The 21,759-nt window shown below is 38.4% G+C and overlaps 1 protein-coding gene across 6 annotated transcripts in view; it reads left to right on the top strand.

Moving 5' to 3' along the window:
• Trpc4 (transient receptor potential cation channel subfamily C member 4) overlaps positions 1 to 19,833 on the top strand; it is a 123,780-nt gene extending 103,947 nt beyond the window's left edge. For 2 of the 6 annotated variants that reach the window (XM_035451579.1, XM_027394956.2), the window contains 5 exons: positions 828 to 1,023; positions 3,543 to 3,737; positions 17,247 to 17,288; positions 17,376 to 17,465; positions 19,123 to 19,833. In XM_035451579.1, the coding sequence (XP_035307470.1) occupies positions 828 to 1,023; positions 3,543 to 3,737; positions 17,247 to 17,288; positions 17,376 to 17,465; positions 19,123 to 19,833 (1,234 nt within the window). Of the gene's footprint in view, positions 1 to 827; positions 1,024 to 3,542; positions 3,749 to 17,242; positions 17,289 to 17,375; positions 17,466 to 19,122 lie in introns of all 6 variants that reach the window. The other 4 variants (XM_035451576.1, XM_035451578.1, XM_035451577.1 and 1 more) reach the window with 4 other exon arrangements.
• Positions 19,834 to 21,759: the final 1,926 nt, after the last annotated feature.

The following is a 21,759-nucleotide window of genomic DNA, read 5'->3' as shown; positions in this document are numbered from 1 at the left end:
TTAATTTGGAATCAAACCTTTCTTAATTTGGGTACTGGTGATTATAAAATTATTATGTTTTCTCCTGTTTAAATAAAGCAAATTCACTTATTACCTTGAGTGTGTAAAATGGGCCTTGAAATTAAAAAGGAAACTGTAATGTCTAAGCATACTGAGACAATCTGCTTTCTGAAGCAATATACTGTGTGCAGGTCCAATTACAAATGCAAAAACCTAAAAAACGAGCTATTTGTTTTAATCCTTCTGAAACTAAAGACAAAGCCGAGAAAAGCATGACTGACTTTTGTGGAAGGGAAGGTTTGGGATTAACTATCTTTTAGATACTGAGGACAGGAAACAAGCTTTCTGTGATCAGGAACAAATAGTAAATATTTTAGACACCATGAGTCAATTGTTTTCTGATGCAATTGTTTATTTCTGCCAACATGACCAGTGCAAAACATACCATAGATAATGCAAAAATAAACAAGGGTGACTATGTCTTATAAAGTTTGACTTACAGATGTTAAGATACAAACTTTACATAATTTACCTGTAACATGAATATTATATTGTGATCCCTTTATTTTTCCTCAACTATTTGAGAAATTAAAAACTATTCTTAACCCAGCAATCATGATTTTCCAGGGTCTGAATCCTCCTTTACCCAATTGCTCCAACAAACAAAATGAGTCTTTCAATGCTCTTTGTATAATAAAATAAATAGGAAAAACAAGTATAATCTTTGTATCAGTTTGATAAAAAATTCAAATTATTTTGAAATTAATAGCATATAGATGTACACATGTGAAATAAGTTAACATTACTACTTTCACATTTTATTCCAGGTTATTTGAAACTCTACAATCCCTCTTTTGGTCAATATTTGGACTCATCAATTTATATGTTACCAATGTCAAAGCCCAGCATGAGTTCACCGAGTTTGTTGGCGCTACCATGTTTGGGACATATAATGTCATCTCTCTCGTTGTCCTATTGAACATGTTAATTGCTATGATGAATAATTCTTACCAACTAATTGCCGTAAGTTGACAGCATTACTTTTAATTCAATATCCTCTCTGCAGACTGTTGTTCTCAGCTGTATTCTCTTGTCATCATAGTAAATAAAGTATAATTTGCTATTGATAAGACAGTTCAAAATAGTAAATGCTTAACTGGTGATGTCTATAAACAGCAGTGTAGCATAAATAGCTGTATCTTCTTCTTCTTCTTCTTCTTCTTCTTCTTCTTCTTCTTCTTCTTCTTCTTCCTCTTCCTCTTCCTCTTCTTTTTTTTTTTTTTTGGTTTTTTCAAGACAGGGTTTCTCTGTATTGCTTTGCTAGAACTTGCTCTGTAGACCAGATTGGCCTTGAACTCACAGAGATCCACCTGCCTTTGCCTCCTGAGTGCTGGGATTAAAGGTATACACCACCAATGTCTGGCTTATTCTATCTTGTACACAGAGTAACATGGAAAATTAAGTCAGCCTATATTGCCAGGGAGCCTCTGACATGAAACAATTTGGAAAGAGGTTGCTCATCTCCAAAGAGCCCATCAGGCTCTGTGGTTGTCTCTGTCCCTCTAATTTACTAACTCAGCATAAATAAACAAACTCCCGCCAGGCTAGAAAGTTGACAAGAAATCCAAGAGATAAATCTGGTAAAGGGAAAGCCATAGATGTTCAGTTTCTTAAAGCTTAGAAAAACCAGGGGCTAGAGAGGTAGGTCAGCAGTTAAGAACACTTTGCTGCTCTTCTGGAGGTCTCTGGTTCAACTCCCAGCACCCACATGGAGCTATCAGCAGTCTGTACTAGTCTCGGGGAATCTAATGCCTTCTTCTGGCTTCATTTGGCACCAGGCACACATGTTGTACACACATATACATGTAGGCAAAATATACATACTCATAAAATAAAAATTTTGAAAGCTTAGTAAAAGCAACAAATATGGAAATTATCTTTAATTCTCTCAAGACAAATATGTGGTGCAATGTATATTATTTTAAGTTCTGGCTTGCAAAAAAAACCATAGCATCATGTATTTATTCAAAATTTCTGGCTATGCATGGTTGCTTACATCTATAATCCCAGCATTTGGAAGGCTGAGGAAAGAAGACCCATTGAATTCAAAGGTAGCCTGAGCTACATAGTAACTTCAAGACCATTCTTGGCTAAAACATGAGACTCTATGTCACAAAGCACATCAACAACCAAAATGTCTTACCACTGAGGGATTATGGTTGAGTAAATAATTGCTTTGTTAACAAGGACTGTTACGGAAACAGTACAGTAACTGGGATGGAATACTTTACCCACTTGAACTTACAAATTAGTGGTCTAAGTCTATAGAAAACAGCTATTGTAACAAATGCACCATGCCATACAACATGCATGCAAAGTCTTTCATAGCCACACCTTAGTATATAGTCTACATTCCAGGTTGTCCATTTTGTCACACATAGTAGCAGTTATGCCATGTCCTTGACTCTATAGCAGAACTTTGAAACTGTTAACATGATTTTTGTCAAGCAGCACTCTGAATTTTAGTTCAATTTTCTTTACAGGGGTAAAATTTTCTCATTCCTGTCACTGAATAAAAATTGTGCAAGGCAATTGAATACAACATTTGTGTTACTGGTTCATATACTATGTGCAAAAATTCCAAGCTGAATCAATAACACAAGTCATAGCTAAAGTCTTTTAGTACTTTTACATTAATCACAAATTTCTTATGCATACACTGTACCTAAGTCATGTACATGATTTCTTAAAAGTCCTTTGTCTCAAAACATATAATAGGACAAAAGAAATGATTGCATAATTTCAATATTAGGAAGGGAGAGTAGAGAATCCTGTGAATGTGCCTCCATGGTTCCAGGTTTGCTTTAGATGTGTAACTTGAACTGAGCAATGGTTTATGAGGCATGTGGTCTCAGGATTGTGCTGGACCAGCCGATGATATTTGACCACCAAAATAGGGCACAAATATCCTGATGAATAGCTCCTGTGTAATTGCACCAAGACTCAGTGCTGTGGTGGAGGCACTATGCTACTTTGTGTGTTGGTGGAATTTGTCTGTAAATTTGCATCTATTTTCTGATGGTATGAGAGAATTATCCATGTGGAAAGATATCCACTCAGACATTCCTTGTAGCACCAAAGCTCATCTGTGAGCATCTATGCAGGTGGCATTCATCTGAGCAGTGTGTGAAGCCTAGGCTAAGATACAAAGCCAGGCCTCTGGCTAGTACCTAAAAAACTAAACAGTGCAGTCTTCAGGGCCAGAACTGCAACATTTGCCTCCCAGTCAGAACTAATCACCACAGCCCCTTTAACACACCACCATGGATCTCTGGTTCCCTGAAGAAGGAAGGATGAACAAGTGACAGTGATGTGAGTCTGTGCAGAGAAAACCTCTGTCTCAGGGAGTTAGTGGTGTTTTTATAGCCATATAATTAATGCTCCAACAACCACTCTGTGTCAAGTTCAGGCTCCATCTGTGAGATTTGTCTTACCTTGTTAATTAGAGAACCTATCTGAAGTTGTCATGTTCTCTTGTTCAGGACCATGCAGATATAGAATGGAAATTTGCTCGAACAAAGCTTTGGATGAGCTACTTTGAAGAAGGAGGCACCCTGCCTACGCCTTTCAATGTCATCCCAAGCCCTAAATCCCTGTGGTACCTGGTTAAATGGATATGGACCCATCTGTGTAAGAAAAAGATGAGAAGGAAGCCAGAAAGCTTCGGAACAATTGGGGTAAGGACACATCCTATTAGTATCACGTTATCACTCATGGGTTGTTGGAGTAGAGTTGAATCCTTGCTGAACTTAGGCAGATCTTATGACTTTCTGTTCTCACTGATTGTACATAGTAAAGTTTCACTGTACAGCATTAATGTTTAATGCTCTGTCAGAGCAGCTAGGACTCTTCCCAAGCCCATTTTCCTGAATGAAAGACATCATTCCTGATTTAATGGGATTGATCCTCTTCAAAAAGGCCTCCTCATTCTGTTAGCTTAGGCTCAGGGACACAGCCATCTTTTGTACCCTGATTTCTAGCTCTTCTGCATTTGCAACAGCAACTTAGCTATGGCATAACCAATGTCTGGCTTTCTCCCTCAGAACTGTGGAGTTCATGATGCATGATGCAACACTGGATCCATCATTTAGAATGATGTTAACTGTTGGTTATGTCTTATTACTCTGAGATCCATTCCCTCCAGGCCTACTGCTCTAGGACTTTTGTCAAAGGCTTTTTCTGCATTTATTGAGATGATCATGTGGAAACTTTTAGACACTTATTTTATTACTTATATTTATTGATTTATGTGTATGTTCAGCCTTCTCTATATATGCTGGATAAAGAGAGTTTGATCATGGTGAATGATCTTTTTGATAAATGCCCGAATTTGGCATGAAAGTAGGGTTTTTTTGTTTGGTTAATATTTTAAAGAACTTTTCCATCTGTGTTCATTGGGGATGTTGGCCTATAGTTTTCTTTCTTGTTGTGTCTTTACCTTGTTTTGAGATTAGAATAATACAGGAGTTTAGAAGTGTAGTTTCTAAATATTGGATGATTTAAGAAATACTTCTTGTAGATTTTCTTTGAGAGTCTGGTAGAATTTTGCCATAGATCCCTCTGGGTCTGGGAGGTTTTTTTGACATGGAAGGCTTTTTATTACTGTTCTGATCTCTTTATTATTTGTTATGATTCTATTTAAGTTGAAGAGCTCTTCTTGGTCTAACTTTGGTGGTTTGAAGAACCTGGAAATGTATCCTTTTGTTTTAGATTTTCTAACTTTGTTTTTTAAAAAACGATAAAGTATCATAAGATGAAATAAGAATAACACATTGGAATTGGACAAAACAAACAAACAAATAAATGAGAAGGAAAAGAGCCCAAGAAAAAGTAGGTTTTCATATTACCTCAGATGGCCCTTAATTTTATCTGTTTCTCCCAATATTTCCTCCCTCATCCTCCTTTTCCCTCCCCTTCCCTACTTGATCCTCCTACTCTCCCCCACCCATAAGTATTCTGTTTCCCTCTCCTGATGAGATCTATTTGACTCCCAAGTTCCTTATTCTATATCTAACTTCTGTAGTTCTACAGATTTTAGCTTAGTTATTATTGACTTAACAGCTAATATCTACATATAAGTGAATACATACTAGATTTGTCTTTCTGGGTTTGGGTGAGAATGATTTTTTCTAGTTCTGTCCATTTAACTGCAAATTTCATGATCTTATTTTTTAAAGGCTGAGTAATAATAGAATATAGGTTTAAAAAGTAATAACTCAGTAATATTCTGAATATCTTCACTGCCTTTTTTGATATTCAACTGTTGATCTAGTTTTTTGTTTGTTTTCTTTTGGTTAATTGGGCAAAGAGTCTGTCAATACTGTTTAACAAATCTCAAAGAACAAGCTCTTAAAATATTAAAAATTTTAGAAACAAAACAATACAAAGGATCAATAAATCTATAGACTAATATCTGCTTTTATTTTTTAGTATTTCTTATCTACTGGGTTTGAGTTTGGTTTGTTCAAATTCTTGAGTTTCATTATTAAGTAATTTACTTGTGTTCTTTCTGTCTTTCTTAGAGCTATCAATTTCCCTCTTAGGAATACTTTTAACATGTCTCAGAGGTTTCATTATGTTTTCATTTCATTTTGGTAATATTTTATTTATTCTTTGGCCCATGTATTATTCAGTAATGTGCTGTTAAATCTCCATTAGTTGGTATATTTGCTAGAGATTTATTTACTGTTGATTTTAACCTTCTTTGCATTGTGGTCAGAGAGGTTACATGGAATGATTTTAATTTTTCTGAAATTTTTTATTTGTTTTGTGTCCCAGGATGTAGTCTAATTTAGAGAAGCTTCCATGGTCTGCAGATTAGAATGTATATTTGTTGGTGTTTGAGGCAAATATTCTGTAGATATCTGTTAAGTCCATTTGATGTATGTTGTCATTTAACTCTGAGTTTTCTGTTTGTCTTCTATCAAGATGACCTGTCCATTAGAGAAAGAGGAGTACTTTGTTTTCAATGAAATTCCCTTCATTATCTCTTATACTTTGATATATCTTTTTTTTTCAAATATTAGGACAATACCCGCTTGCTTCATGATCCCATTTCCTTGGAATACATTTTTCATCCTTTCATGTCAAAGAAGACAAAATGAGTTTCTTGTAGGAAAAAGAAAGATGAACTTGTTGGTGATGATGTCTATATCCCGTGTGTGTGTGTGTGTGTGTGTGTGTGTGTGTGTGTGTGTGTGTGTGTGTGTGTGTGTGTGCAGATGAGTGCAGGTGCCTGCAGAGGCCACAGGTACCAGATACCAGATACCCTGTGGTTGGAATTACACAGAGTTGTGAGACACCTGACTGAAATGTGTGCTGGGACCCAAACTCTGGTCTTCTAGGAAAGCAGTAAATACTCTTCACTGCTTAGCCATCTTATCTCTCCATTCCCAGATTGTTTTCCTTAATCTATTTTACTAATCTGTGTCTTTTGATTAGAAAGTTGAGCCATTATTATTTAGAGTTATTATTGAAAGGTGTGAATAGACACTAGGCTGTCATTTTGAGTTTTCTGCTGTTTGTGCTCTAAGTCCCATTTTGTATTTCAGGAATTGTGTCTTCACTTGTTTTCTTTCTGTAGCCTCTTGGCTATGTTTGTTCTTCTCTACAGTTTAGGTATCACCACCAATGTTCTCTGAAGGGCTGATTTGTGGGTGTGGATTTTTTTCCTTTTTTTTTTTTTTTGGCCTGTTAAGTCCTAGGAAGTTATTTTTTTATCTTCCAACCATAGCAGGTAATTTTTCTGAGTGCAGTAGTCTGGAATGACGACTGTGGTCTTCTAAAACTTGACGTCCATTGCTCTAGACTACCCTGGATTTAAAGTTTCCATTGAGAAATCAGCTGTGATTCTGATGGTTTCCTCCATAGGACTTATTTTTTTTTCTCTTGCAGCTTTCAACCATTTCTCTTTATTATGTTTATTTAATTCTTTAGCTATAATATGGCATGGGAGTTGTTTTTTCTGGTCCTTTCTATTTGGTGTTCTGTGTGCTTTTTGTGCATTCTTGCATGGGAATGTCTTTCCTTTATCTGTATATGTTTTCTTCTTTGATCTTGTTGAAGATCTGGTTTATGCCATTAACCCATGGTTCCTCTCCTTCACCTATGCATATAATTAGAATAATTTGTCTTTCATGGCATCCCAAATTTCATAATTGTTTCTTTCATATATTGTTAAAACTTTTTCATTTTCTTTGCTTCAGTGGTCCAATTCTTCTACTTTTTCTTCTGGTCCTGTTTTAGTCAGTGTTCTTTTGCTGTGAAGAGACACCATGACCACAACAGCTCATACAATGGAAAACATTTAATTCAGACTTGTTTACAGTTTCAGAGGTTTGGTCCATTGTCATCATGGCAAGAAGCTTGGTGGCATGTAGGCAGACATGGTACTGGAGAGAACTGAAGAGTTCTACATGGGGATTTTCAGGTAGCAGGAAGAGAAAGACAGAACCACCAGGCCTGTCTTGGGCTTCTGAAATTCCAAAAGCCCAGTGACAAACTTCTTCCAAAAACACCACACCTACTCCAAGAAGGCCACACCTCCTAATCCCTACCAAGTAGTGCCACTTCCTAATGAGCCAGCATTTAAATATGTGAACCATGACACCATTACTCCTTAGACCATCACAGGTCCTGATATTCTGAAAGGCTTTCAGTTCCAGCTTCATTTCTCCTTTAGTTCTCTTCAGTATTTCTATCTCTTTACTAAATTCAGTTTTCAAATCCTCAATTGACTTTGTCATTTCATTCAGCTGTATGTCTGTGTTTTCTTGAACTTCACTCAGGCATTTATTGCTGTCTTCTTTGATTTCATTGTGGTGTTTGTTCTCGTCTTTTTAAAACTATTTGAGTTCTTTTGAGTTTATCATTATTATTATTATTATTATTATTTTATATCTGTGTCATCCAGGTCATTCTCATTGGAGACCCATTTTTACAGGAGTTCTTGCCTGGAGGCAGATACATAGTATCTTGACCTTTCCTATTGTTTTCGTTTTCACTATGTGACCTGGATGTGTGAACTTTTTCATGTGTCTGATCTTCAAGTCTTGCTTGTGTTAGATTGCACCATTGTGGGAGCTACATATCTTGAGCTAGCCTTGGGACTGTGGAGATAGCATGGACAGGGTTAGTTTAGTTTAGAGGGAACTCACCAAGAGAAGTGTGCAGAATCTTGGGAAACCAGAACCAGGGCTTGAATTATGGTGCTGAAATCTGGGGTTCTTCCTTCTTGCCTTTAACTTGACATTCACAAGGCTCTGTGATTGACTCTCATGGGGATCTCTCCTACTTGTAGTGTCATAGATTGTTCTTTCAATACAGTGTCAGTTCTAGTCTAAAGAGAAATTGACTGGCATGGGAGAATGATTGCTTAGGGAAGTGGTTATGTTTGCTCCTATATACTACGAGCCCTGAGCTTGAGGAATCATAATTGGAGAATATACCTGACCTTACAAATCACAGCATTATTAGGAAAATATCACAGAAAATCTAGTAACTGTCTGTCTTTATTGGTGACCTTAGAAAAGATTGACATTATTTTTCTCCAAATATTTGACTTGTCCATTAAGCTATGCTAAATTCAAATTATTTTTAAAACATTGTAGAATAAATGAATTTAACATAATAAGTCTTATGGGACTCGGTAAGCAATAAGAGCCTGTTGTGCCACAGACCAGGAACTCAGCTAGCATTTGAGACATAGGGGAGGTACAAAGGTGTGGCCCCTATCCTTGAAGGCATCTGTGGGAAGAATATAGCAGTGAAGATATTAAATAGCGTCTGCTAAACAAACCAGACAACATTCTAATGCAGTCATACATAAAATGCTATACAACAATGCATGCAATAACTCATTGTCCATCAAGTATGTAAAAAAAAGGTTTTGGGGATGCAGATATCCAGCTTACTCCCTCTGGACCAAAATGTATTTACTGTATTTTAGTCTAAGAATTGTTTTGAGGCAAGGTCTCATTATATAGCCCAGGCTGGCCTGGAACTCACAGAAATGTACCTTAATAAATTGCATCCCACACAAGTGTTTTGATTTTGACAAAGGAAAGCCAACTCTTGGAAATGTGTCTTTCATATTTTAATTTTAGGCAAAGCAGACAAAATCTTGGGTTGTAAGGTGCTTATGAAACTTGTTACAACCTACCACATTCTCCTCTAATACCACACCTCCTGTTCTGTCCACACAAAGGCTTAGAGGACTGCTCTAAGAGCCACCTCCGGCTGTCTCCAGGACCCTCATTGGCAGTCTTTCTTTAATCTACAGCACCTCCAGTTCTTAGATGCAAGGGGGGTCTTGAAGTTCATTTGGGCTTCCTCCCATCTAAACACTGAGGAGCACAAACCATGCATTGTTTCTGAAGTCAGAAAAACTTAGTTTGCTCTGGGTCACAGATGCATGTCCAGATATGCATAGTCACAGATGCATGGCCACTGATGATGCATGGCTGCATATGAGATTGAGTTTCCTATTAAAAGAACAATTCCTGTTTTTGTATACAGATTACTGTTCTCAGAACATAAAATTCTTCTGATGTCTCTATTTTTAAATTTGCGTCTTTGGCTCCAATCTGATGCACAGAAAGTTGATTTAAGTTAATTGACCACAAACCATTCATTTTTTCCTTGCAATATACATTTTTCTAACCTTTGATTGTGCATACTTCAGTGACTTGAGAATCTATGCCAAACCAAATATTCTGAGTCATGCCTGCCTCTTCCACTCTCTTTGCAGCACCAAATGACTCTTGTTTTCTCCCTTCAGGGTTTTGAATAAGCTTTGTCCCAGCCCAACTCAACCCTGTTGGAATTTACTCTTTCTCTACTCTGTAAAGACATAATAGTTTGGCTTAGGAACTCTTAGTTGCTTAGGTGTGGCGTGACGTGTGTGCGTGTGTGCGTGCGTGCGTGCGAGCGTGTGTGTGTGTGTGTGTGTGTGTGTGTGTGTGTGTGTGTGTGTGTGATGTAAAATATATTATGTGTGTAATGTATTTGTAGATATGGACATATACAATTTCTATAGAAACTCTTATCTACAAAACGAAAGAAAATAAACGTATTATTGTGAAACTGGCCTAAAAAGATGGTTCCGTGGTGAATGGTGCTTTCTGCCTAGCCTGAAGACCTGGGCACATGGGGTGGAAGAAAAGTTGTCCTGTGACCTCTATACACATGCCATGGCATGTGTGTCCACATAAACACACACACACACACACACACACACACACACACACACACACACACACTAAATGCTTGTAGTTTAATGTTTTTAAAAAGATGGTTGTGAAACTGTAGAAGAGTTTAATGAGAAAAAAATTGTAAAAAGTCTTTGGTGTGAGGTCACTCATATTTGGCTAGACTTTGTGGCAGTTCACTGGAGGACCAGGGCACATGCACTTTGCAAAATAAAATCCAAATCTTAAAATATGCTCACATCACCCTCTAAAGAGTACTTAGAGATCATCAATTCCACAATTTTTTTTAAAAGAACTTGTTTACTTTATCCCATTTCTCAGGATCCCTTAGGGACAAAACTTCTTGGAGACTGGAAGGGAGAGGGACAAATATGCCTTTTGTCACTGGATGCACTTGACTCCCCACCACCCTCCCCCACTCCCTGAAAGGTCTGAGGAGTACACAGCAGTGTTTTCCAATTTGTGTGTTCAGCTTTTGATTTTTTTCTGAAGCCTTTGGAGACCTCAGCTGACTATGTCTCAAAGGTTTGAACAGGCTGCCTTGCTTTCTGCTCTGACCAGCAATGTGCATACCTTTATGCCATGCTTTTGAAACAAAAAATTGAAACTTCATCCAGAGGTGAATTAAATTTTTCAAGACGTTCTTTCTAACTTTCCTACTTTGGTTCATAGTAAATTGTAACTTTACTATTGTGGTTCACTTAGAGACTCTTGTCATCTGTAAGTTGTGTGACTTCACACTGATGGTCGTTCTACACACATTCTCAGAAAGAGCCTAGAACCACAGCTTTTCATAGGAGCCAATGCTCCTGTTGCTGATCTCACCTTGTTGCTCATACTTCCTGGCAACAATGATTCAATAGCCCTGAAAACATATGTTTGTCTTAACCTCAGACTTTCTCTGATGGATGACTGATATTTTCAGGTAAATCAGCCTTTCACTTGACTGTGCAGGGAAACCTAAATGAAGTAGCAATGTTTTATTGTTGAGCAAAACTTTTATGATGGAAGTAAACCCATTATCGACAGGTGGCTTTTCCCTAGGCAATCATAAAAATTCTACTCAAGGGCCAATTACAGAGAATATATTAATCAACTAATAACATTAAAAACTGTGAGGATTTTTTAATTTTATGTCTATGACCTCTTAGAGCTCAGAAGAAAGTGTTGGATCCTCTGGAATAGAATGACAAATGGTTGTGAGATGCCATATGGGTTCTGGGAACCAAACCTGGGTTCTCTGCTGGAGCATGCAGTACCCTTACCAAGGAGCTATCTCTACAGTCCCTTATCAAGTGTTTTGCCCTTGCCTTCAGTAATACCAAAGCTTTAGTCCTCAGACTGTTCTTATATCAGAATCATCTAGCATTCTTTTTTCAGACTGAAACCAACCTCAGTGCTTATGGCTAGAAAGGTTCAAATACATTTAATTAAAGTCCAAGGAAGCTAAGGCAATACCTCCCCCAAAGCATTTAATTAAAGTGAAGCATTCTTAACACCATGGACTCAAGAGGATTTCTAACTGGATTACATACATTAATAGGGCAACAGACTAATCCCAAACTACCCCATCTTTGATAAAATCATAGCATTTCTCAAGTTTTGTATTTTCCACTGTATAATTTTCTCTTTAGTGCATAGTAAAACATGAAGCATAGTCTCAGGGCCATTGAGTGTCACTCAGCCCTGAGATGCAGATGAGCTATGAAAGTCTAATCAATTGCCAGGGAAATATAATTAAGTCAGTGCAAGAGAATTAGAGCCTGTGCATTTGCCCAGTCTGGCATTTTAAAGAAGAAAGCCAGTAGTCCACACCTGCACTTCATCTTTAGTGGCAATTTGTCAAAATGGACAGTTCAAACTTCCCCACTCTTGGTAGGCTTGACTGCAGATCTTACACAAAGGATAGAAGCCATCCATGAAAACCCTGGTTCCCCTGAGTTACCCTGTAAGACTTGCTAGGAGGGAGTTTGTATTCAACTTACTTTTTCCAAATGGGAGGTAATCTAGGAAGTGCTTGTTACTCCCGGAACTTCAGGAATGAGCTCCTGAGTACTTGGTCTGAAAATATGATATCCAGGAATCCTACATCTTCACTTTGTACACGTAGAAGTGTGTTTACGAAGAAGAATCAAACAACTGCATGCTGTAATGACGAGAAAGTGTATTACAGAGGACACTAAGTAAATCCATCTCAGAGTCAAACTGCAATTTTTTAGAGTAAAGATCCCATCCTATGTTGGCCTCTTGCCAACACAGCAGGTTGCATCCTTAAAGGGATTCACTGAGCAGAGGAAAGACTAAACGGCATAATTCATGGGCCAGAAACTCAGCCACAGACAGAAACCATAGTGGAAGTGAAAGAAAAGGACCCCAAAAGCTGACTGCAGGGAACCAGCTCTTTGCAGAGAGCTTGACATTTCACATAGTAGACCTGAAAAGAACAAAAGCTAAACAGCCAGCAAATGTTACACCACATTCCCCAGAGCCCCTCTCCCTCTGCAAACCTCTCTCAGCTTGAGAGAATCTGGTGCAGCTGTTGGAACCTCAGCTTCCCTGCAGCAGTCCAGGGTTCTCACTACTTCACTGTTTTCTTTCCGTTGGCTCTATGATTCAAATGCCACAGCCAAGCCTAGCACACCAGGTGGAGCCTGCAGTCTGTGACTTATACGGAGATGACATGCAGGTGTACCTTCAGCTTCTATCTTGAACACCACCCTGCCAGGAAATAGTCCACATGTAATCCAACTACATATGGTATGACTGACAAAGAGAATGACAGCATAATGTGCATGTCTAACAAAATTCTCTCTTAGACAAATGCTAAACAAAGTCCTTGATCTTGGCCCATTCTCCTCCCAGGCAGAATTGACAAGCATTCTAATTAAAATTAAGAGTTACACAATGCAGCTCTCAACAGTGCAAAAGCTCATGGAAATCTGATTATCCCTATTCAATTTGTGACTTTAAATCAAATTCTCCTGATTACATTATTGGCATAAACACACCTCAGTCACTTCTAGTTTTGGTCTGTCTCAGTGACAATTATGTGATCCCTACCTTGAAGATAATAAAAAACCCTCGAAAGTCATCAGGTCTTTGCCAACTAGAAAGTACTCAAAGTATCATTGATGATATGCCTGCTATGACATTTAATGATATCACTGATTGGCAATAATTTTATGTAAGTTGCAGAGAGTATACATAAGTTTAACTACTCTGCTCTCCTCACCTCCAGTTTTTAAATTAGAAACCCAAAGCCCCTGGAACTCCGAAATGTGAGCTCACTTTAGTTGTATGCAGGCTGAGGCCTTAAGGACTTTGAACCAAGCCATGTACAGATACAGACACTTCGTGAAGCTCACACAGAGAGTGATGTAGCTTCCAGACCAGGAACACCAAGATCTATGGCCATGGCCAGAAGTTGCAAAGTTCTTCCCTGCCTGATGCCAGACAACAGTCAAAGAAGTCACACTCCCTTCCCACTTTACTTGGGTAATTAAAAATCCTGGCACTAAGACCACTGACTGAACTGTGCCATAGATGGTTGCTCATGAAGAATTGGATTTCCTCTCACTTTCTAGCACCAGGCAGATTTGTTGATCCTATTCCAATTTTCAGAAACACTGTATCTCTTGACTTGTCAAATCTTGATGCCTGGTGTTTAGTCTGAAACCTCACTCCTGGTGACTGCTTCTCACCTCTGTATAGTATTATCTTTCTCCTCTGTGTTTACAAGGTATTCACAGGCTTCACCACCGTGTTTAGTGTGTATTTTCCATTCCCATTCTCACTCACTTCATCACCTTACAGACAATAAGCCATTTCAGTGTGTTTTATTCGACATATTATTCCAAGGCTTCTTGCCTCTGAAAGAATAATTGCATATGTGAACATGTAGTCACCTAATAAGTGTGTCTTAAATTGGCTGTACAAGCAAATAACTATACTACAGAGACAAAAGAAAATTCACAGAGTTTATGGCAGATGTTCAAAGCCATGCAGAGATATTCATAAAGGTCCTGGACTCCCACAAATGATGGTTGACTTCTGGCTTTGGCTGTCTTCCCCCTCGCTGTATCACTTAAAAGCAAATTTCCCATCCCCACTTCACTTCTAGGGTAGACATTTCATGATCCATCTGAACAAATTATTTTGACAAGCATGAAACGCATAAAAATCCCACAAAGAGAGGCAAATGCATTCAAATTATGTTTCCTTTGAGGTGATCCAGAGGATTGGTCAACTTGTGAAGTTTGAAGGTTCAGGAATATTTTTAATTTGTGTCAATCAATGATTAAATAGTGAGGAAGGTAAAGGAAGCTGACCCCAGTAACAGATGCTGTGAATCAAATCTCTTGTTTAATATTCTAAATTACTCAATGAGTTTATTTCTACTGTTCGACTTTGAAGTTCTTCCAAGATACTATCCAGCTCATCTCCATGTCTAACCTGATTGCATGTCCTTCATAGTGCACCACCAGCACACACTTCAAAAGCAGACAATAGGGACATGTAGGCAAAATAAGCATCTAAGTTGTGACACTAGAGAAGGGGAGAGAAGAGATGGGGTGTGCAGCCTTCATGCCCATCACAAGACTAAAGGGCACTATGTAATTACCAAGAAGACAGATAAAATAATCAGTTGACAAAATGTGAATCACCTTAAGTTAGCTTTAAACCTAACCAGCTGAATTTAACCTCCCAGTTAGCTGAGCAAGCTTTTCCTATGCCCTTCTTTTTCTTCTGACAATCTTTTAAATATTTTTCTCATGCCAACTATATTATGGTTCATTTTAAACTATGCTCTTCATTCCTTTTCATATTTTAATTAAATTTGCTGATGCTAGATATTAGGGAGGGTTCTAGAACCTGAGAGAAACTGTGCCCATTTTAATAGTTAAACCCACCATGATATCTTTGCTTATCATTCATAAATAACTCTGCTTCTATCAACCTTAAGCTTTGTGCTCAATAAAGTTCAAGCATGCCCTCAGACTCATTTTGACATTGTCTTATTGAATTTAAAAAGATTCTAAAACCAATGAAGTTGAACTGACTAAATTAGTTTTATATCAAATTAAGGGTCTGTAGACTTAAGTATCCTAGAAGTCGTCTGTTCAGTATATTTTAAGAAGTTGGCATACAACAGATTTTTTTTTCTTTTCTTCAGTTGAAGCAACTCCACAGAACTCTGCTTCCTGCTGGAAGAACTTTTACTCTTGGAGTTTATCTTGAGTGTTGTCTTATCAGGAGGCAGACACCACCCCCATCTGGCGGCCCAGCCATAAAACTCCATGTTACACTCTTCAAGATGGTCTATTCTCCTAGCTTTTAGACAAATACCTTAATCATAGAGAGAATCCAGTTCTCATTTGGCGAATGCTGTTTTTTAGTGATTAATGGCTTTAGGAATTCGGGCATTGTTTCCTCCCTTCCTGTAAATCATTGCTTGTCCTGAAACAGAGACACTCCTTAGGGCCAGTAGAATTTTGACTTTTAAAATATGTTTTCTAAAAGTCGTTTAGATACAAGCATAGCTCTCTCTCTCCCTCCCTCCCTCCCTCCCTCCCTCTCTCTCTCTCTTCTCTCTCTCTCTCTCTCTCTCTGTGTGTGTGTGTGTGTGTGTGTGTGTGTGTGTGTGTATTATTTCTTTTTTTATCAGGGAAGAGTGAAAATGCAGTCCCTTTCTCTTTTTTTGGTTTTTCGAGACAGGGTTTCTCTGTGGCTTTGGAGGCTGTCCTGGAACTAGCTCTTGTAGACCAGGCTGGTCTTGAACTCGAAGAGATCCACCTGCCTCTGTCTCCCGAGTGCTGGGATTAAAGGCGTGAGCCACCAATGCCCGGCTGCAGTCCCTTTTTTAAATTCTATTTTATCAGTCTGAGATTAAATATTGTCTAAGGAAGATAAAGATCAAAAACCTTATTAGAAACCTAGAACTATTATTCCTTTTGTTTCTCAAAATATACAATACGAATTCCTTTATTGGATAAATGTTTATGTTGATTGTTTCTGGTGTTCTTCCTTAAGAACCAATGCTACTATTTATTAAAGTACATTATGTGGGGCCACCATTAGACAGGTTTTTGCTAATGCTTTTAGAATACTTGGGAAAGGTGAAAATATAAAATTTTAATCTCATTTGTTATTTAACTCAATTCTTAATGGACGTTTTCCATCATCATCCATCTTCTTTCCATTCTGTACTAAAATATTGGTACTGCATGCACACCTACCTCCATACCTGAAACATCACAATCTCTTTGAAGAGGTAACTGGTATGGGAAGCACAGGGTGTGGCTTGGTGGTAGAGGACTTACCGGGAGGACTCAGTCCAGCCCTGGCTTCCCTGGGTTCCATCTCCAAAACTTCATGGTTAAAGGTAGCTGAAAGTCAAACCTGCCACCTTAAAAATTAACTAGAGGTATGGATAAATAATTCTTTATTCATTGATTTTTGTGAAATCTCATCTGACTAAAATCATATCTCCCTTCAATGGACATATGCTTGCAAGAGTAGTAAGTTCACTGCCCTCTAATGTTTCTGAGTGCATATCACCACCTATGATGGTGATTTCAATATATTTTTGTGTTGATATTTATGAGAAAACATTAATTCCATTTTCCACTTCCTTCCCTGGTTATTTCCTGTCTCTGTCTTGCAGTATTTCCAGGGTTGCAGGGTATGTATCCAGTGTGATTATCTCATTCTCTCATGGCCCTGCAGCCTGCCCCAGAATCATGCTTCTACCACTGTTCATTTATTCTGTTGTAAGAATCCTTTAGGTTAAAAACTTGGACCTTTTCACTTTTGTACACTGTTTCTTTGGACGTGTGTGAGCCTCTCTGTGACTATGGCTCAGTGCCCCCCCCCCACCCCTTTAGTGATAAAAGACAACAAACTGCCTTATCTGAAAGCAGTGATTTTAGGATAATAATGGGCCTGTATAACCACACACGAATGTCCTTTCCTTTTCAGCGGCGAGCTGCTGATAACCTGAGAAGACACCACCAATATCAAGTAAGTAATGCTTGTGTTCAGTCTCAAAATTGCTGTTAAAATGGGTAGAAATTGAACTCCCGAAGTGAATGTAATCCTGTTGTTCAGGAGGTGATGAGGAACCTGGTGAAGCGATACGTGGCTGCCATGATCAGAGAGGCAAAAACCGAGGAAGGCCTGACTGAGGAGAATGTCAAGGTAATGCTTCCCCTTCATCCTGGAGGCAGCCTTTGAAAACAGAGTTCCAAACCCAGCTTATGTGTTCTAGCAGACATCTGTGCCATGCCTCCTGTGTTTTAAATTAAATGCTCATCGAATTTAGGGAGAGAATAGACAGACAGAAAGATGATAGCAAAGTAGGGAAATTTCCCAGATTGCTTTGAAACATACTTAACCCAAATTGTCAAGGGGACTTAACTTAATGGCAAGGAAAATCCTAGTCTTGCTAGCATTCTGACCCATGACCCCAATCCCTGCTCTACCAAGTGAGCCTTCCATTTGTATGTCAGTTTGATTTCTAAATTGGAAGCATTTAATAACCAACCACTAACAATAGCGCAAGCTTCCCGGGTCACTACAGCTCTTGGGGGCAGGGATTTAATGTTTCATTTCATTGCAACTTACAAGCTTAGTCTTTGTACTTGATTTTCTAGTTTTAAAGTTACATGAGAGGTAATAAGTGAATATAGGAAAATGATACATTTAAAATTAAATGTACAATAATTCTTTTATTCTACGTGACTGTTTAGAAATTTTGGAGGGGTACTTTATGATTAATAAGATTTGACAGGCAAAATCAAATGAATAAAAGCATTAAAGACCTTCATAGCAGCAGCTAAGCGATCATTTAGGTCAGCAAGTCGGGGAACTGCCAAATTCACAGAACAGATTGTCAATGAACTAAATTCCAAAATATTTTACTGTAAATATCAATTATGAGGCTCAATGATTCCCTTTGCCCTGGAGGAGAGTGGGGGGGCAGGAAGAGAAGAAGGCTGAGAAAGAAGTTTCCTTAAGAGATTAAAAAAAAAAAAATCCAGGAGTCTTGTGTGAAGTGTGAATGGGGACACAGTGGTTGTAAGGCCCTCCCCAAGGTACTGAGACTTGGGCATTTCTCATAAAGCTGGACTCAGTGCTGTTTTGCTTTGGACACCCCCTTATTGTAGAAAAATCTGTGAAGATGCACGACCCCAAGAGCATGCAATAGCTTAATGTTCAATGCACCAAAGAGAGGAAATATTTGAAACCATCATCTCAAAGAAAACAAAACCCCACTGTACAGTGACAATCCCCTCTGTTTCCCTTTATGTCACCCTTAGATTCCTTTATGTGTCTCAGCCACTTTTCTCATCATCACAACAAGACACTTGAGAGAGGCAACTTAAAAGAGAAAGTGTTTATTCGGGTCATAGTTTTAGAAGAGTTAACCCATCATGGCAGGAAGGGCAAGGTGTAGTTCTTCACATCATGGCTGCCGGGAGTACAAAGGGGTCAGAGGCACTATAGTCCTGTGGACATGCTCAGCATGAGATCTCCTTTCACCCAGTAGGTGCCACCTAGCCCTACTGTATTGTGAATCCATCATTAATTTAATTCATTAAGCGGGACTTGTGTCTTTATGTAGCATCATGATATACCCAGGAGCAAATTAGCAGTGAAGACTAACCCTCATACTAGGACATAAAACGCCAATAGGGAAATTACATCAGAGAAAGACCTGACATTCTAAGCAGAGTCCAGGAGAGCAGAGGCCCGGGTCTTGAAAAGGTGCAGGACCATTTCAGACCAATCTATGAAATTAGGACATGATGTTTCCGTAAGTGACCACCTAATGTGTCGTTTGAATTTCACTCAGGAACTAAAGCAAGACATTTCTAGCTTCCGCTTTGAAGTTCTGGGATTGCTCCGAGGAAGCAAGCTCTCCACAATACAGTCAGCCAATGCGGCGAGTCCGGCAGACTCCGATGAAAAGAGCCATAGCGAAGGTAATAGCAAGGACAAGAAAAAGAATCTCAGCCTCTTTGATTTAACCACTCTGATCCACCCGAGGTCAGCAGCCATTGCCTCCGAGAGACATAACATAAGCAATGGTTCCGCCCTGGTGGTGCAGGAGCCGCCAAGGGAGAAGCAGAGAAAAGTGAATTTTGTGGCTGATATCAAAAACTTCGGGTTATTTCATAGACGGTCAAAACAAAATGCTGCTGAGCAAAACGCAAACCAAATCTTCTCTGTTTCAGAAGAAATTACTCGTCAACAGGCGGCAGGACCACTTGAGAGAAATATCCAACTGGAATCCCAAGGATTAGCTTCACGGGGTGACCTCAGCATTCCTGGTCTCAATGAACAGTGTGTGCTAGTAGACCATAGAGAAAGGAATACGGACACTTTGGGTTTACAGGTAGGCAAGAGAGTGTGCTCCTTCAAGTCAGAGAAGGTGGTGGTGGAAGACACTGTCCCTATCATACCAAAGGAGAAGCATGCCCAAGAGGAGGACTCAAGCATAGACTATGATTTAAGCCCCACGGACACAACAGCCCATGAAGATTATGTGACCACAAGATTGTGACCCTTGGAGGAGGAATGTTTACCATACATATACATATTTTCCATAGTGCTCTGGGTGGGGAAAATGTTTGAGATTACATTATCAAATGCTAATTTACACTTTCTAGTGTTTATCCATTGTGGCATATTAACCTGTAACAAAGCAGAGGCAATATGAACCCTCCTCTTTTGTAGCCTGCTTTTGCTTTCACGGTTTATTTTACAAATGTTTCTGTTAAATAAAAGCACCTTGTATCCTTGTACTGTTACAATAATCCACAGAAGATTTCTAGCTATCTTTTTCAATTAAAACCAATGCAATTGATTACATGTGGTAAGTGACTCCAACAATAGATATTTTTATATGCAAAACAGTGTATATTGAAATATTAAACACTAGACATTTTCGTAACTTGGGGAAAATTGCAAGGGATAAAGATTATTCATTGAAGAATTCCATGCAGCCCTTCAGTTCATTTCTAATAAGCAACTGTTACCAAATTACTTCTTATTAACATGTAAGTAATTATCAGACACAATTAAAACAATCTACATTCCAACACTTTATTACCAAGAAAATCTGATGCAGTTCTCAGATCTTCTAGGCTATACTTCCAATAGTAAAAACAAAAACAAAAACAAACAAACAAACAAAAACAGGTTTGTCTTGGTTGTTGATGATTTGTGTTGACATTTTATCATCAAATTCATATCTTTAACTTTAAAAAAGGGCAACTGTGAGCTCCAGGTTCAACTGTTTATCAAGACAAATATGGTCCTTTGTTTACAGTTTGGAAATCCAGGTCTTCACAAGGCTTTCAGTAATAAAATACCAATAAACTCTGATTGCTCAAGTACTGAAACCAGGTAATGTGTATATCCAGGTAAACTCACACTAGAACCCAAACACAAGAAAAGTTACTTTCTGATGCTCCAAGCACTCAGTGTTGTTGTCAGCCAAGAAACACAAGCCTGGCAGTTCCTGCTTCCCTAAATGATGGGTATATATTTCTTTTAAAAAGATAGCTCAGAAACTCTATCAGTAGAACCAATAAAATGTACAGTTTTCCTTATGGGAAGTTTTCAACTCCTGTTTCTTTTTTCATTTATAAGATAATTTTCTTTAGATTGCATTCATTTCCCAGACTTTTGAAAGAAAAATATTTCACACATACTCTAAAAAAGGCATTGGCATTTCTTAAAGTTTAATTACTCCTGTCTCTTTTAAGCCATCACAGGAAGTTTCCTTACCACATGCAATTAGCTTTTATTTCAAATCAGTGAAAATTGTTGAGTCTATTTTACTTTAGAATTTGTCTCTGTGGACTACAGAAATTAGGATAATCACACTGATAAAAACTGTGTAATATGACCAAAGGTAAGAAATTGCAGCTGTAATGGTGTCAGCCACTCTTCTATGCGTGCAATATAGATGGAGATTATTTAAATAGCTGCTATTTTATCTCATGTACAGGTGAGGAAATCAAGTCAAGCTATAATCTAAGGTAATCTGTTTGTGATGGAGCTTTTCCATAACCTTGGGGGCCATTCCCATTATCACAGCTCACCATCCATAAATACCAGGAAAGCAATGTCTGCATGGAGGAGTTTCTATTCTGAAGCCTTGGTTTTTGTTGTTTTGTTTGTTTATTTGACAGTAAGTTAGGTAAAACTCCACAAATGTGTGTCCCTTCCTTTAAAGCAAGAATCATGCACAAAATTAAAATCTTTAGACCAAATCACATGGCAGACATTAGAAGACTTTAAGCAGTGTGCATCTTGGGATCTCAGTAAGCGGTGTGCAGTGTGGAGTCTCAGCAGTAGACTTCAAGTATTAGAGAAGCCAAGGCATTGTGCATTTACCCCTAGATCTGCTTTAGCTGAGGATTTAAGAGAAGGCTGGGGGGAGATCATTTGGAGAAACACTAACGTAGTAAATGTGGGTCAT

The sequence above is a fragment of the Cricetulus griseus genome, assembly GCF_003668045.3.
Source record: "Cricetulus griseus strain 17A/GY chromosome 1 unlocalized genomic scaffold, alternate assembly CriGri-PICRH-1.0 chr1_0, whole genome shotgun sequence".
Taxonomy (NCBI): Eukaryota; Metazoa; Chordata; class Mammalia; order Rodentia; family Cricetidae; genus Cricetulus; species Cricetulus griseus.
This window is presented reverse-complemented; position numbering and strand designations above follow the sequence as displayed.